Consider the following 18477-nt stretch of genomic DNA (forward strand, 5'->3'; position numbering starts at 1 on the left):
CCAAAACTAAATTCTTCTTAATGGAAACATCCTGCTTAACCAAGGAGAAAAACTAAAGCCTTACCTTCAAGTTGCTGCATTGTTCTTTGAATACTACTTGCAAATTTCTGGATGTTCATTAAAAATTCATCTCGTATTAACTGAATGCTGTGATATTCTATTGCTTCCCCAGGCATGCTAGGTAGGTCTATGTCATAATCAAAAGAGTCTAAGACTTCTCCAGATGTGAGTCCCAGGTTGGCATCCTTGTGCTGACTGAAGGACAAGGCTGGCAAAAAAACCTGAAAAGCCAAGTTTAAGAATCAAATCATTTGTGCCACTCTTTTAGGTTCCACATATATGCGATATCATACGATAGCTGCCTTTCTCTGTCTGATTTCCTTCACTCAGTATGACAATTTCTAGGTCCATTTCAAGTTGCTGCCAATGGCACTATTTTGTTCTTATTTATGGCTGAGTACAAATGACCTTGAAAACAGAAGAAAAGTCACAGATGTAGAAAACAAACTTATGGTTACCAGGGAGGAATGCAGGGAGCAGGAGAGGGATAAATTTAAAAAATGGGAGACTGGGATCGACATACATACACTACTATATATAAAATAGATAACTAATAAGGACCTACTATACAGCACAGGGAAATCTACCCAGAGCTCTGTAGTGAGTTATATGGGGAAAGAATACAAAATCAGAGTGGATATATGTATATATGTAACTGAGTCACTTTGCTGTACAGCAGAAACAAATGTAATGTTTTAAATCAACCGTAACCCAATAAAAAATGTTTTAAAAAGAAACAAATCACACAACATCATACTCAATAATTCAGGCATTTAAGTTGCCTCTGGCTTTGAATGTATTTGTACAGTAATAGAGACAAAACATGGTCCACTGGAAAAAGGAATGGCAAGCCACTTCAGTATTCTTGCCTTGAGAACCCCATGAACAGTATGAAAAGGCAAAAAGATATGACACTGAAAGATGAACTCTTCAGGTCGGTAGGTGCCCAATATGCTATTGGAGAGGAGTGGAGAAATAACTCCAGAAAGAATGAAGAGACAGAGCCAAATCGAAAACAATGCCCAGTTGTGGATGTGACCAGTGATAGAAGTAAAGTTCAATGCTATAAAGAACAATATTGCATAGAAAGCTGGAATGTTAGGTCCATGAATCAAGGTAAATTAGAAGTGATCAAATAGGAGATGGCAAGAGTGAACATAGACATTTTAGGAATCAGTGAACTAAAATGGACTGGAATGTGCGAATTTAATTCAGATGACCATTATTTATACTACTGCAGGCAAGAATCCCTTATAAGAAATGGAGTAGCCCTTATAATCAACAAAAGGGTCTGAAATGCAGTACTTGGGTGCAATCTCAAAAATGACAGAATGATCTCTGTCCGTTTTCAAGGCAAACTATTCAATATCACAGTAATCCAAGTCTATGCCCCAACCAGTAATGCTGAAGAAGATGAAGTTGAATGGTTCTATGAAGACCTACAAGGCCTTCTAGAACTAACACCCAAAAAATATGTCCTCTTCATCATAGGGGACTGGAATGCAAAAGTAGGAAGTCAAGAGATACCTGGAGTAACAGGCAAATTTGGCTTTGGTACAGAATGAAGCAGAGCAAAGGCTAATAGAGTTTCGCCACCAGAACGCACTGCTCATAGCAACAACAACCCTCTTCCAACAACACAAGAGAAGACTCTACACATGGACATCACCAGATGGTTAATACCAAAATCAGCTTGATTATATTATTTGCAGCCAAAGATGGAGAAGCTCTATACAGTCAGCAAAAACAAGACCAGGAGCTGACTGTGGCTCAGATCATGAACTCCTTATTGCCAAAATCAAACTTAAATTGAAGAAAGTATGGGAAACCATTCAGGTATGACCTAAATCAAATCCCTTACAATTATACAGTGAAAGTGAGAGATAGATTCAAGGGATTAGATCTGATAGACAGAGTGCCTGATGAACTATGGACAGAGGTTCGTGATATTGTACAGGAGACAGGAATCAAGACCATCCCCAAGAAAAAGAAATGCAAAAAGGCAAAATGGTTGTCTGAGGAGGCCTTACAAATAGCTGTGAAAAGAAGAGAAGTGAAAAGCAAAGGAGAAAAGGAAAGATATACCCATCTGAATGCAGAGTTCCAAAGAATAGCAAGGGGAGATAAGAAAGCCTTCCTCAGTGATCAGTGCAAAGAAATAGAGGAAAACAATAGAATGGGAAAGATTAGAGATCTCTTCAAGAAAATTAGAGATACCAAGGGAACATTTCATGCAAAGATGGGCTCAATAAAGGACAGAAATGGTATGGACCTAACAGAAGCAGAAGATGTTAAGAAGAGGTGGCAAGAACACACAGAAGAATTATACAAAAAAGATGTTCATGACCCAGATAACCACAATGGTGTGATAACTCACCTAGAGCCAGACATCTTGGAATGTGAAGTCAAGTGGGCCTTAGGAAGCATCACTACAAACAAAGCTAGTGGAAGTGATGAAATTCCAGTTGAGCTATTTCAAATCCTAAAAGATGATGCTGTGAAAGTGCTGCACTCTACATGTCAGCAAATTTGGAAAACTCAGCAGGGGCCACAGGACTGGAAAAGGTCAGTTTTCATTCCAGTCCCAAAGAAGGGCAATGCCAAAGAATGCTCAAACTACCACACAACTGGCACTCATCTCACACACTAGCAAAGTAATGCTCAAAATTCTCCAAGCCAGGCTTCAACAGTACGAGAACTTGCATATGTTCAAGCTGGATTTAGAAAAGGCAGAGGAACCAGAGATCAAATTGCCAACATTCATTGGATCATAGAAAAGCAAGAGAGTTCCAGAAAAACATCTACTTCTGCTTTATTGTCAACATCAAAGCCTTTGACTGTGTGGATCACAACAAACTGTGGAAAATTTTTCAAGAGATGAGCATACCAGACCACCTGACCTGCCTCCTGAGAAATCTGTATGCAGGTTAAGAAGCAACAGTTAGAACTGGACATGGAACAATAGACTGGTTCCAAATTGGGAAAGGAGTACGTCAAGGCTGCATTATTGTCACCCCACTTATTTAACTTATATGCAGAGTACATCATGAGAAACGCTGGGCTGGATGAAGTGCAAGCTGGAGTCAAGATTGCCGGGAGAAATATCAGTAACCTCAGATGCGCAGATGACACCACCCTTATGGCAGACAGTGAAGAAGAACTAAAGAGCCTCTTGATGAAAGTGAAAGAGGAGAGTGAAAAAGCTGGCTTAAAACTCAACATTCAAAAAACTAAGATCATGGCATCTGGTCCCATCACTTCATGGCAAATAGATGGGGAAACAATGGAAACAGTGAGAGAGTATTTTTTCGGGCTCCAAAATCAGGAAGCAAGAAAAGACGCTTGCTCCTTGGAAGAAAAGATATGACCAACTTAGACAGAATATTAAAAAGCAGAGACATTATTTTGCCAACAAGGGTCCATCTAGTTGAAGCTATGGTTTTTCCAGTAGTCATGTATGGATGTGAGAGTTGGACCATAAAGAAAGCTGAGTGCCAAAGAATTGATGCTTTTTAACTGTGGTGTTGAAGAATACTTTTGAGAGTCCCTTGGACTACAAGGAGATCAAACCAGTCCATCCTAAAGGAGATCAGTCCTGAACATTCATTGGAAGGACTGATGCTGAAGCTGAAACTCCAATACTTTGGCCACCTGATGCAAAGAACTGACTCATTGGAAAAGACCCTGATGCTGGGAAAGATTGAAGGCCGGAGGAGAAGGGGACAATAGAGAATGAGATGGTTGGATGGCATCACCGACTCAATGGACATAAGTTTGAGTAAGCTCCAGGAGTTGGTGATGGACAGGGAAGCCTGGCGTGCCACAGTCCATGGGGTCACAAAGAGTCAGACACGACTGAGCAACTGAACTGAACTGAGATAGTACAAATAACAGCAACACCATGTCGGTGACTCCCATATTTTAAAGAATCTCTCTGGTTGACATGTGAAGAATATAGTAGAGGGTCATGAGCAGAAGCTGGGAAGTCTATCAGGAGGCAACTGCAAGAGTCCCAACAAAAGACAACACTGAAGCCTTCTGGTTACCCTATCCAGTATTTCAAAAGTCCTGTCTTTACCACCTGCCAACATTTCCTAACCCCCTTCCCAGCTTCGTCTTTCTCCTTAACTCCTATCATGGTCTAACATAGTGTATATTTTCTCATTGATCTCACTTAATGTGACTCTTCCTGACTAGGATGTAAGGTCCGTGAGATACAGACCTTGACTATGGTGATCACTGCTATGGGGATACAGTAGGTGCTCAATAAAAACTTGCTGGAGGGACTTCCCTGATGGTCCAGTGGTGGAGACTCCACACTCCCAAAGCAGAGGGCATGGATTCAGTCCCTGCTCAGGGAACTAAGGTGCTTTGGCGCAGCCAAAAAAAAAAAAGATAGAATAAAAATATATATATTTGGAATCCCTTGAGTTCTCCCTTGATCTTTGACATTCATCCTGCCTCACACCTCATCTTGGATGTCTAGAAGGCATCTCAAGCTTAATATGTACAAAATAGAGTCTGGGGTTTTTTTCCTCCAGATCCTTCCACCCCCCCATCTCAGTAATGACCCTAATATCCCCCTGGTTGTTCAAACTCAAATCCTAGGAGTCATTCTTGATGCTCTTTTCCTAAAGCTCCATATCCAAATCATCAGAAGGCCTGTTGGCTCCATCCCTAACGTATTCTTGATGCTGTCTGCTTCCCACTGCCTCCCCTGATTGAACTCTGGAGCCTAAACAACTATCACCCACCATTCAGACACTTCCATAGCCTGCTATTAGGTCTACTGGCCCCTTACGCTCTCGCCTCTGCAATATGATGTACACACAATGATGAGAAGAAAAATGCAAACCAGATCATTTTATTCATATGCTTCAAACCTACTTTCCTTTCCAAACTTCACTCACTATGCTCCAGCTGCACTGCTCATCCTTCTGTTTGTAGACTAAACAGAGTTTGCTCCCGCCTCAGGACTTTTGCACATGCTGTTTTCTCTGCCCAGGATCCTCCTCCTCCAGATCCTCATTTGTTTGATGCCTTCACCTCATCCACCTCTCAATTCTGCCTCAGAGGGGGTTTTTCCTGACCACCTCACTCCCACTCTATTACATTTTCCTAATAACTTATCATTAGTGAATAAGCCTGCTTATGGGCTTTTTTAATTGGTTGTCTAAAAGTCAGATGTCACCTCTCCAGCTAGGTGTCCCTAACCGCCACCATGTGAACACACACGTATTCACACAGGCCATTTCTATTACATTGCTGTTGGTGTTTCGTCTCTAAATTGTGTCTGACTCTCTAACCTCATGGGCTGTAGCCCACCAGGCTCCTCTGTCCGAGGAGTTCTCCAGGCAAGAATACTGGAGTGGGTTGCCATGACCTCCTCCAGGAGGTCTTCCTGACCCAGGGATCAAACCTACATCTCCTGCATTGGCAGGCAGAGTCTACCATGAGTCACCAAGGAAGCCCTTTCTAGCACATTGCTAGGGTTTCGCTTCCTCAAGTCAGCCATCATTACCCGAGAGTTTCCTGTTTTTGTGTTGATGACTGGTGTCTTTCCACCAGTATAAGCCAGAACACAAGGATGTCATCTGTCCTGCTCACAACACTCACCACTGCTCACAACTCCACCAACAAACCCCATGACAGTGTCTGGAACCTAAGAGTTGCCAACCACCTCTTTATGGAATCAATGAAGCAAATGGCCTTACTCTTTTTTCATTATTTTTTTTGGCTGAGCTGCTTGGCTTGTGAGATCTTAGTTCCCTGACTGGGGACTGAACTCACACCCTTGGCAGTCAAAGCGCCAAGTCCTAACCACTGGACCACCAGGGAATTCCCAGATGGCCTTACTTGTAAAAAGTGCCAAGATTCTTTTTTCCATCCATATTTACCTGAGATATAACATCCCTCAGGAAAGCAAGCACATGCGAATTTATAATCCCATACTCCAGTGTTTCAGGCATAATTTCCATAGCTTCCTTCATGTCAGTCGCCTCAGAGATGGTCTCTAGACAGGAACAGATTTGGGGAATGAGATGAGGAGGGAGGTGGGCACAGCCAATATTTCCAAATGTGTGGGAACCAGCTCCTCTGCCAAAAATGCAAAGGAATGATCCAGGCACAGATCAGAATACGTGCTCATTGAGAAACAAACAAACGCTGAGGGTCGCTCTGTGGTTCAGAGGGTCATGCGAGCGGCACCTGAGGGCCACGTGGATGAACTATCTGGTTGTCGTGTGTACAGCCTGACAAGGAGAGAAACACTTTGGGTTTCCTAGCAGCATTTGATGAACTCTTTGCTTGGTCTGTCTCTCCACTCCCAGTGACCTTCCCCAGTTCATCACCAAAGTACCTTTCAAGTCACAGCATTCGGGGGCGGGGGGCGGGGGTGGGGTGGCAGTGTTGTTGTTTTTGGTTTTTTGGCCCCACTGCACAGTTTGTGGGATCTTAGTTCCCCGACCAGGGATTGAACCTGGGCCCCAGCAGTGAGAGCATCAAGTCCTAACCACTGGATCGCCAGGGAATTCCCAAGTCATGGGTTTTTTAAAGACATATTGGAAAGTCTCTCTTGACCAGGTTTTCTTTTATTTATTTACTTATTTTTGGTTGTGCTGGGTCTTTGTTGCTACACAGGCTTTCCTCTAGTTGCAACGAGCAGGGGGCTCCTCTCTACCCTTGGTGCTTCTCATTGTGGGGGCTTGTCTTATACAGAGTATGGGCTCTAGGGCACGCAGGTTTCAGTAGCTGAGGCACGTGGGCTCAGTACTTGGGGCTCCTGGGCTCTAGAGCACAGGCTCGGGAGTTGTGGCACACAGGCTTAATTGCTCCACCGCATGTGGGATCGTCCCAGGCCAGGGATCGAACTCATGCCTCCTGCACTGGCAGAAAGATTCCTTACCACTGAGTCACCATGGAACTGGCCAGGTTCTCTTTGATGTGTATTCGCTCCCACCCTCTCCCTTGACTCCACACCCCCCACCACCAAAAAATTAATCACCACCAACCAGCTCTGAAAACACTTCAAAGGGCCCTGGGACACTTCTCTGAGTCTTACTGGGACACACCACAAGCTTCAGTCTGCATGCCTTTCCCTGCCTCTGTACAGATTGCACACTATTCTTTGCCTCATAGGTTTCTATCAAATGCTTCTTTACTGAAATAAATTTATTTTAAAGGGAAATTATGTAAAAGCCAAGTGTGAAAAAGAAAGCTTGACATCAATGAAAGACACCTGTATATGTGTATGTATATATATATATATATATATGATGAGAGTAAATAGTAATAATTGGGGTAAATTCCATACCCTCTGGCCAAGGCTGATTATTGTTCCTGGCTTGTGATTATTATTAAATAGGGAAGCACTGAGCTGAGATTGGCCCCTCCTCAAACAAGAACTGTTTAATGCTAAGCCTCTGCCGGTCATCTTCCCTCCTTCTTGTTGTATTCCCTCTCATTTGGGAAGAACAAAGTACAGAAACTCAGAACTTAGGGATGAGGTTGTGATCCAAAGGGCCATCAGTGTTCAAGAAAAGAAAAAAGCAACATCGTGTGTGTTGTGTACTTTACTATAGCGTACTGTATAGTGGACAGTCGAACTGTATCTTTATTTCAAGCCCAGGATGTCCAGAAGCAAGCGTGAAAAAAAGCGTGGGTGATATAGCTGATACAGTACTACCCAAACATCACTGAATCCTCTTTTCAAGAGGATAGATAGGAGTGAAACCAGCAGGAAACAAGAACCTGTCCCATCAACGTCAGGTGTGAGTAAAATTGCAGCTTCTCCTCTGTCTCCTGTTGCTGACGATCCTTCAGCTCTACCATTTCCCACTCCCTCTCCCTCCTCCATCAGTAACTCTTCTTGCCTCTTCACTCGATGCCAGCTCCTGTATGCCAGCTGTAGTACTATACTTTTCAAGGTCCTATACTATAAGATTGAATTTTTTTAATTTTTTGTTTGTCTTTTTATGTCTTATTTGTGTGAAAAGTATTATAAACCTATTTCAGCACAGTACTACATAGGTGATTGTGTCAGTTGGGTACTTAGGCTAACTTTGTTGGACTTACGAACAAATTGGTCTTACGAACATGCTCTTGGAATAGAACTTGTTTGTACATAGGGGACTTACTGTACAACCTTATGTGTGTTTCTGTTCAGACACCTTATTGAACATAATTGCTGATTCTCTAACATTGGACTCACGGCCAACAGCACCATTGCTCACGTGTGAACGAAGCTTACATCACACACGAGTTTTCTCCGTCAGGCACATCCCAGCCTTCCTGCACTCTGAGTACTAGCCAGTGCTTCAGCACCCCACCTTGGAGACATTTTTAAACAGTGAAATCACGCCAAAGCCCAACAAAAACTCAAAAACCCTGGCACTAAATAGATCATGATAAAGACACTCATTTATAGTGCTTGATGCAATAAGAAGGCAGAGCATGGCCCTGCCTAACCTCAGCTGGGTCCATGCATGCTAGTGACTCAAATTTTCCCCACTCCACACACGTCCTTCAAAAACCATGAAAGCACTGGAAGTACTGATCTGGGGTTACAAAAATTTTGAGCGAGTTGGTAAATTTACAAATATAGAATCCGTGAATAATGAGGATTGACCGTACCGATAAAAAGCTATCTTCTCAAGAACATGTAAAAATTAAGAGTCTCAGACACACGCACATGCCCTTGCATGCACACCCACATTCACACACACTCCCGCTGGAAACATACCTTTTGTATTTCTGAGAAAAAACAAAACATTCTGGTCCAGAAACTCCTCAGGAACAGGAGGACGAAGCACCTGGAGATATGTCTTTTCCACCATTTGCTTAACAGTTTTCTGAAACATAGGGACCAAAAAAGTCCCTCTGAGATATATCCGTGCACCCAAATCACCTAATATTTGTGTACACCTGAGCTCTCTCTCCATGCACTGGCTGAACTTACTTCCCAGTGGACCAACGACATGAGCTAAGATTCATCCAAGGGGACTTCCCTGATGGTCCAGTGGCTAAGACTCCATGCTCCCAGTGCAGGGGGCCCAAGTTCAATCCCTGGTCAGGAAACTCAAGCCCACATGCTGCAACTAAGACCTGGAGCAGCCAAAAAAAAAAAAACAACTTTAAAAAATAAAATAAAATTCACCCAGATGCTGAACTCTAAGCCTGACTCTTCCACCAACTGGCCACTGCAGCTACACTTGAATAAACTGAATTGAGCAATATCCTAATCAAGCTTCTCTGGACCACAAATTGCAACAAACCCATCTTGAATTCAGGTTTTTTGCAGGGAGGCATATTCATGGGGCAACTGAGCGTAATTTCAATGAGCACATCTCAGGCTAAATGCTTCCATCCTAACTTTATAACTCCCTGGGGTTTGTGCAGTGAAGGGTTGACCCAGCAGACCTGGGTTGTCCAAACCCTACACATTCCAAAGGTGCTCAAGACTAGCCCTGGGACTTCCCTGGTGGCCCAGTGCTTAAGACTTCACCTTCCCATGTGGTTGGTGTTGGTTTGATCCCTGATTGGAGAGCTAAGATCCTACATACCTTGTAGCCAGATAACCAAAACATAAAACAAGCAATACTGTAACAAATTCAATAGACTTTAAAAATGGTTGACATAAAAAAAAAAAACAATCTTTAAAAAAAGGAAAAGGCTAGCCCTGAACCAGTTCCCAGGTGGTGACCTTTAAGCTTTTGGAACATCCTGGCTGATCTGAGCATCTCTGTAGACCTGGGCCCTTGGGACATGCTGGAGAGTTTATACTAAAAATGTGATATATGGTGAACTGATTTTGTTTGCCTGGGGAACTGGGTCATACTGCCTCAGTTTGACCTCTGCAAAGTAGAATGGGCTGCTGAATAACTGTGCGGACTTCATGCAGACGTGACTGATCCCCACTAAAAACCCTGGACACCAAGGCTTGGGTGAACTCCTCTGATTGGCACAACCGCCTATGTGTTGTCTCACATGGTTGCTGCAGGAATGAATACTGGGAACTTCCCTGGCGGTCCAGTGTCTACGATTCCATACTCCCAACTCAGGAGGGCCAAGGTTCAATCCCTGATCAGGGAACTAGATCTCACATGCCACAACTAAAGATCCCATGTGCCACAGCTAAGACCTGGCACAGCCAAATAAATAAAGTACAATATTTTTTAAAAAAGAAGAAGAATGAATGCTGCCCTGAAAGCCCCATTTGGAAAGGACAACTCGTTCTTTTTTTCACCTGGACTCTGCCCTGTATGCCTTGTTCTCTGTTCACTCTAATCTGCATCCTTTCACTGAAATAAACTATAACCATGAGTACAAACTGAACTGAACTGAACTGATGAGTACAAAAGATTTTCTGGGTCCTGTGAGTCATTGTGGCAGATCATTTAATCTTAGGGGGACCCTGGGGACCCCCAACACAGGATTCGATCATCTCTATTCCAACACAGTATGTTCCTTAACATTTTTTCTGTTTTTTCTTTTCTGGCCACACTGTGTGGCATGTGGAATCTTAGTTCCCCAATCAAGGATCAAACCTGAGATCCCTGCATTGGAAGCACAGAGTCTTAACACCTGGACCATCAGGGAAGTCCAACAGGACACATTTCTTGTATGAACTGTGTCAGTTACCCAGACTCATCCGAGGACCTGAAATTCCCATTACCCTACCCAAGAGGAGAAAGAGCCACACGTACTTTGACGGGGAGGTTCTCTATACTCTCAAGGTCCATCTCTTCCTCCTCAAGGCTGATGCGAGGACGATGTATAGAATACATTCTCAGCTGCAGATTCTTAGCTGCAAAACATGATGCAATGCACAAGATGAAAAGCTTGGAAAATGAGGTTTCTGGTCACCTAGACCAGACCTGCGGAGAAGGCAATGGCACCCCACTCCAGTACTCTTGCCTGGAAAATTCCATGGATGGAGGAGCTTGGTAGGCTGCAGTCCATGGGGTCACTAAGAGTCGGGCACAACTGAGTGACTTCACTTTCAATTTTCACTTTCCACTTTCATGCATTGGAGAAGGAAATGGCAACCCACTCCAGTATTCTTGCCTGGAGAATCCCAGGGACAGAGGAGCCTAGTGGGCTGCCGTCTATAGGGTAGCACAGAGTCGGACACGACTGAAGCGACTTAGCAGCAGCAGCAGCAGACCAGACCTGCATCTTGAATGTTAGTATATTTCACTCAGCGGGTGTGCTATCAAAAAGCTGGGTGTTGGGCCCTACTGGTAGTTCAATAGTAAAGAATCTGCTTGCCAACGCAGGAGACACAGGTTAGATTCCTGATCCAGGAAGACCCCACAAGCCATGGAGCCATAAAGCCTGTGCCCCGTAACTACTGAACCTGTGCCACAGAGCCTAGGAGCCACAGTTACTAAGCCTAAGAGCCACAGCCATTGAAGCTGGTGCGCCCTAGTGCCTGTTTTCACAAGAGAAGCCACTGCAGGGAGAAGCCTGGTCACCACCACTAGAGAGTAACCCCCACTACTAAATAAAAAAGTAAAATTATATTTTAAAAAATAGCTGGATGTACATTTTTTACAAATGAATCCTACTGCAGCCTTGACTCACATTATACTTGGGAGAATTGTGTTGTGGTTTTGACTGGTCCTCAGTTGGAATTTTAATTTGTGTGTGGGAGTGTATAAGCTTGTTTCAGCTACAGTGTCCAGTGAGTGACTTCTCTGAGATTTTTACTTAGAGGGGGCGCTTTATCCTTAGGATGAGATTATAGTTAACATGTTAGCATCTACTCCTTTTTCACTATAAAACTTGAAACTGCTGGGGGGTGGAAAGAAAACTAACTGGAATGAATGTATGTCTCCGAAGTCTACTGTTATTGATGGGATCTGAACATCTCACAGCCTACCAGTCACAACCCTGAGTTTCCGATGAAGCCCACAGAGAAGGGAGAGCTATCTCAAATTGTTTGGCTCTTCCTCCAAAAGGCACTGGACAAAGTCCAGGCTTTGGAACGAATCAACATGTGTGGTCCGAACCCTCTCTGCAGTGGGTTTTCTCATCCATAAAATGGGCCAATAATATCTATTGGGGTGAGATTTGGGAGGATTAGATTATAGGTTGGCTGAGTGTCGAGCATGCTGGCTTGCAGAGAAAACAGTCTACAGCTGGGAGAATTAGTATTATCAGAGCAAGAGCAACAGCCCACAGACAAAAATACACCATCGAGGGACTTCCCTGGTGATCCAGTCAGTGGATAAGACTCCATGCTTCCACTCCGGGGGATGAGGGTTCAATCCCTGGTCGGGGAACTAAGATTCTACATGCCATGCAATGCAGCAAAAAAAAAAAAAAAGAAGATTAAAAAAAAATACACTGCCAAGTGCACTCAACGCCACAGAGCTATATGCTTAGAAGTGGATGCTTCTAAATGCTGTTTGATGTTGCATCTGCTTTACCACGATAAAAAGAAAAGAAAAAAATACGCTTGGAAGGAATATTAATTTGCTTTGTTGGAGACTGTCCTAACCCTTCTCTCCAAGCAGCCTCCTCCCTCCCAATTCTTTCCTGATCACGGATTTATTGGTAACAAAGCAGGAGGCCATCAGTAAACACGACTGTGTCGCTCACGACCACTGTCTGTCTTATCAAAACCCAACCTACACAAATCTTAGTAAGAATGGAGGGCCTGTATTTCTAAACTTGTATTCCTCTCCTCTAACACCCCAAATTTTCACTAGAGAGGGGGTTATGTTTTGGTTAAAAATAAATTGTTCTGAAAAAATTAAGATGACAATAGGAAACACTGCACATCACCCCAATCCTTTTTCTCCCCTGATTTTATTTTTAATTTTTAAGGGTTTTTTTTTTATTGTTTTTTTCCTTTTGACTGTGGTGAGTCTTTGTTGTTACCGCTTCCTCTAGCTGCAGTGAGCAGGGGCTACTCTTCCGTGTGCAGGCTTCTCATTGGAGAAGCTCCTCTTGTTGAGGAGCACAGACTCTAGACTGTGGGCTTAGTAGTCGTGGCACGCGGGCTTAGTTGCTCCACAGCATGTGGAATCTTCCTGGGCCAGAGATCAAATCCGCGTTCCCTACATTGCAAGGCGGATTCTTAAACACTGGACCACCAGGGAAGCCCAAGATGTTTTCTTTTTAATATTTATTTGCATGTATTTGTTTGGCTGCACTTGGCCTCAGCTGTGGCATGCGGGATCCTCAATCTTCATAAAGTGCCATGCAGGCACTTTAGTACAGCATGTGGGATCTAGTTCCTTGATCAGGGATCAAACCCAGGCCCACTGCATCGGAAGCTCAGAGTCTTAGCCACTGGACAACCAGGGAATTCCTTCCCCTCTGACTTTCAAACACTCAGTATCTTGGTAAAGTGCCGCGTCTAACTTCCGCTATTGTAAGGGAAGGTGAGTTACAGGAGAAATGGGGAGGAAATGGGTTGTTGGGCTCTGCTTGCAACGTGATGGTCTGGGGCAGGATTTCAATCTAGGCTCTACCAGTACTTGGGCCTGGATCCTCCTGTGTCAAGGAAGCACAGTCCTGCCCACACCTTGACCTTGGACTTTTAGCCCCCAGAACTGGGAAAGAAGGCTGTGCTGTTGTTCTAAGCGATCCAGTCTGTGGTCCTTAGTTACGGCAGCCCCAGGTAACTAATAATGAACCTATTAACACCCAGCACTTTCTCCTTGTATAAAACTTCTTACTAAGTCTCAGCTTCACATAAGTAAAAAGCAGAGACTGATTTTAGTCTGGGCAAGCAGACCCCTCCCTCCGGGTGAATGCCCCCCAGTTCCCCTCACTCCCAATTCCATACCTGATGCTCTATCTATCGACTCCACTTTTTGAAACTCTGTCTCTTCTTCCTCTTCTTCCTCTTCAGACAGGCCAGGAATGTCATCATCTTTACAGCCACATAAAGCGAAAGAAGAAAAATAAAACGTAATTGTTTCACCGTGCCAGCCCCGGGGAATCACCACTCTCCCTGGTGCTGAGAGTTGGACTGTGGCCTCGGAAGAGTCTGTTGAAGGCCACAGACTCTCTTGAAGCCCATACCCTATTATGGTCTGTTGAAGGAGGTCACCGAGAGGAGGGGCCTCTGCTCAACCCGAGTGCTGCCCTCAGGCAATCAGGAGCTGTTAGCCCCTGCCCTGTCCTGGGGATGCCCACCCTGGGAGCCACTTCAAGGATGCACCTGGATAGATGAGCTGTGGTGGGAACCTCAAGGTGCTGTGGGTGCCTAAACCCCGGGAAGGCCTCTCTATAAACTCTTCCGCGCTGGTGAGCAGGCAGTAAACTCATCCAGCCACGCCCAAGACCACCACCTACTGATGAGAGTGGCTGCGTCTTTCTCTGGTCTCCCCTTGCCCTCCGTGTATGGGGGCGGTTTGCAAACCAACACACAGTCCCATAGAAATATCCCAGTTACTGGAGACGACGTTAAGGGACACAAAAGGAAGACCTGTGCAAGTTCTGCAGGAGAGGAAGGTTACATGAGATGATCACATCGTTACAAGCAGCCCAGAAGAAATGTAAGTAACCAACACGCACCCAAAAAGAGGCTCAACCCCACTAATTACCACACAAATGTACATTAGAATGAGGACCTGCATCCAATCCCCTTTCATCTAGGGGACTGGTCAAAATTTTCATAATACTCAGTGTTGGCGAGGATGTTGGCAAACAGGCACCCCATCACCGTAGCTGGGTGTGGACTGGCAGGGCCCTTCTGGAGAGCAGTGTGGCAGGATCTGCTCAAACCACAAATTCACACATCCACCACACCTCCAGTTCTACTTTTATAAGTCTCTCCCATAAAATAAAGTGTACAAAAGGACATATTGTGTCATTGTGTGTAAAATAAAATACTGTGGCAGGATAAATGTCCATTCATTAGGGGATAGGTAAATAAAATAGGGTACAACTCTAAAGTTACATAGATCTATAGTTAGGACAAAATTCTCCAAGGTATCTTTGAGGGTGGACAAGTCACAAAATACTATACATAGTATGACCTTATTTATGATTTTAAGAGCTCTCTCTATACAATATATGTTATCATTGCTCCAGGTGATCTTCCCAACCCAGGGTTCAGACCCAGGTCTCCTGAATTGCAGGCTGATTCTTTACCAGCTGAGCCACTAGGGAAGCCCAAGAAAACTGGAGTGGGTAGCCTATCCCTTCTCCAGCAGATCTTTACAACCCAGGAATTGAACCGGGGTCTCCTATATGGCAGGTGGATTCTCTACCAGCTGAGCTACCAAGGAAGCCTTATCATTATATACATATCATTATATAGAAAGATAAAGATGATAATGATGTTGAATATAGATAGATAAATTGATTCTAGAAAAGATCTGGCAGGATGTACAGCAAGCCACCAATAATGGTTACCTATAGGAGTGGGATGCACTTTCCAGGTGGCTCAGTGGTAAAGAATCCACCTGCCAAACAGGACATGTGGGCCTGATCCCTGGGTTGGGAGATCCCCCTGGAGAAGAAAATGGCAACCCACTCCAGTATCCTTTTTTTTGTTTTTGTTTTTGTTTTCACTCTAGTATTCTTACCTAGGAAATCCCATGGACAGAGGATCCTGGCAGGCTACAGTCCATGGGGTCGCAAAGAGTCAGACATGACTAAGCAACTAAACAGCAACAACAGAGGAATGGGAGCAGGGTCTAGGGGCGACTGAGGGCTCATCTTTCACTTTCTATGTTTCAAAGTTCTACGTTATGTGAATTTTTAAGAGAATATCTTCCAGTAATACTTGCTGGAAATATTCATTACTTAATAGTGTGCAACTTTTAGATTACTGCATAACTTTGCAATTTCTAAAAATTACTGTGTAAAAATGCAAGCAAGTTATTAAGTGATCTGGACAGTATGATTCCATTTTGTTATTTCAAGAAACAACACATGTTTAGCTATTAGAACAGCATCTTGAACTAGATGCTGCTGGTCTAGACACCCCTCTTTCCTCATGACCAGCATCTATTTGTCTCCATCCAAACAATTTTTAACTAAGAGCAGAGAGTTTTGACTCCATAAAGCAGTGGTCCCTAACCTTTTTAGCACCAGGGACTGGTTTAATAGAAGACAATTTTTTCCACAGATGTGGTGAGGGGGCTGGTTATGGGATGATTCAAGCAAGTTACATTTATTATGCAGTCACTGATCTGACAGGGGACAGAGCTCAGGCAGTCATGTGAGTGATGGGGAACGGCTGTAAATACAGATGAAGACTCACTCACGCCGCTGCTGCTCACCTCCTGCTGTGCAGCCTGGTCCCTAACAGGCTCAGGCGTTGAGGACCACTGCCATAAAGGATCCAATAAAACTGTCCAAGGGTCTTTGTGAGCCTGCAGGCTTAATGAGCAGAAGGGGAGTGACAGTGTGAGACCTGAGCTGAGGAGAGGTCCTCTCTCCCCACCTCTGCCCAGGACCCAACATCCAATACCATCCTAGGATCTCCAGGAGCAGTAACTTTGAGTTTCCAGGAACAGCATCCTCAGCAGGGAATATATTTGCATTCTCAACATGTGATAACAAGAAGAAGATCCAGAAAAGGAGGGGAAGAATGCTGGGGAAGTGGGCAGGGGTTGTAAAGACAGACCAGAAACAGACATAGCTCTTGGGGGATTTCTGAGCACCCTTTGCAGGAAGTAAGCAGGCGAACCCTCTGAAGAGAGTAAAATCTGCTTCTGCATAGAAGAGGGACATCCTGCCAGGAGGCAATGGGCTAAACATGTGTGAGTATATACAGCACAACAGACAGTCATCAAACTATGAACAGAAGCCCTCAGAGGTCACAAGAAGTCCACGTTGCATAAGTCACATCCATTTCTTAGGGTCTTAGGATATATATATATATATACACACACACATATTTTTAAGGATATATATAGAATACTTAAAATTTATGCTTATATATATATTTTTAACTACATAAAATCAAAGTTACTGAACTTTGTGGTACATGTGAAATAGTCAATCCTGTTCATTTATCTTTGTATCCATAATTTCACTTGGTGATAATGAAAAAGTCTAAATTTGAGGTCCTATTATAATGAAACATCCAGATCCAAAGGTCTGCCAGGGAAGAAGGGGGCGGATAATAAGTTGGATTCCAAATGTTATGAGACTCTCTCTCTGGGCATCATTTACAATTCATTATTACTGTTTATTTGTGGGCTTGGGTTTTTCTAGTGAGGATGTGTGTTATTTTGTGTGAAGAGGGTATACTTAAAATATATGAATGTGACTACTACTCTTCAAGAAAATAAAAAGTGCTGTGTGCCTCTGCCTTCCCACCCAGTGGAAGGCCCTGCAGGGGATCCAGAAAGTCTCCTGAAGATGTGACACTAGCACATTGATGTTAATGAGACGTGTGTGTGCTGCTAAGTTGCTTCAGTTGTGTCCAACTCTTTGTGACTCCATGGACGGTAGCCCACCAGGCTCCTGTGTCCATGGGATTCTCCAGGCAAGAACACCAGAGTGGGCTACCATTTCCTTCTCCAGAGGATCTTCCCAACCCAGGGATCAAACCTGCATCTCTTGAGGCTCCTGCTTTGCAGACAGATTCTTTACCACTGAGCCACCGGGGAAGCCCTTGGTTAATGAGACACATCATACAAACCCAGTCCATGACAACTGCACTGATGCTGATACTCCTGCTGGGAGAGAACCTGCGTGTTTCTCAGTCTCCTTCCCCAACAAGCACCTCTCTAAGTGTCCCCTGCCCTCTGTCTTGTCTCCCCCTGTCCCCACCCCTAAGCCCTCTCCATGTCCCAGGGCTGGAACAGCCTCCTCCATGGAGTTCTGGGCATCAGTCACTGTTACTATCTTTATTTGAAATGCTCAATTGTTCAACATAAACGTTTACATCTGCTGTAATGTTTTAACACCTTGTTTTGATGTTACAAGTGCCGGGCGGGAGTCTAGGAAGATAGGAAGGGGTGCTCTTCTCCACCAAGGTGGACCTTGTCATCATCTGGCAGAGTGAGCCTGACGTGTCCCTCTCAGCCCCTGGGCCACTTCTCCATCCATCTACTGCATGCCATTGGACAGTGATTCATATTTTTATGAATATTATGTGACCTGTGGGGATGAGTTCGTTGACCTTCTATGTGCCATGGCTAGCCCATCTGTAAAATGGGATAAGACACCCACTGGCCATGAGCTTGAGTAAACTCCAGGGAGTTGGTGATGGACAGGGAGGCCTGGCGTTCTGCAGTCCATGGGGTCGCAAAGAGTCGGACACGACTGAGGGACTGAACTGGATACTTCCCAGGTGGCCCTAGTGGTAAAAAACGCTCCTGCCAATCAATGCAGGAGACACAAGAGACGCGGGTGCATTCCCTGGGTCGGGAAGATCTCCTGGAGAAGGGCACTGGCAATCCACTCCGGTATTCCTGCCTGGAGAATCCCATGGATAGA

The 18477-nt window shown here is 44.4% G+C and overlaps 1 protein-coding gene across 1 annotated transcript in view; it reads right to left on the minus strand.

The window, feature by feature from the left end:
* DNAH10 (dynein axonemal heavy chain 10) overlaps positions 1-18477 on the minus strand; it is a 157001-nt gene that overhangs the window by 137751 nt on the left and 773 nt on the right. The window contains exons 2-6 of the mRNA XM_086347331.1: positions 13859-13945; positions 10764-10864; positions 8801-8909; positions 5958-6073; positions 65-281 (exon numbers count right to left, since the gene is read on the minus strand). Coding sequence (XP_086203457.1) covers positions 65-281; positions 5958-6073; positions 8801-8909; positions 10764-10864; positions 13859-13945 — 630 coding nt within the window. The remainder of the gene's footprint in view (positions 1-64; positions 282-5957; positions 6074-8800; positions 8910-10763; positions 10865-13858; positions 13946-18477) is intronic.

This window comes from Bos grunniens, chromosome 17 (assembly GCF_055505025.1).
Source record: "Bos grunniens cultivar Pamir isolate PY7600 chromosome 17, Bosgru_T2T1.0, whole genome shotgun sequence".
NCBI classification, from domain to species: domain Eukaryota; kingdom Metazoa; phylum Chordata; class Mammalia; order Artiodactyla; family Bovidae; genus Bos; species Bos grunniens.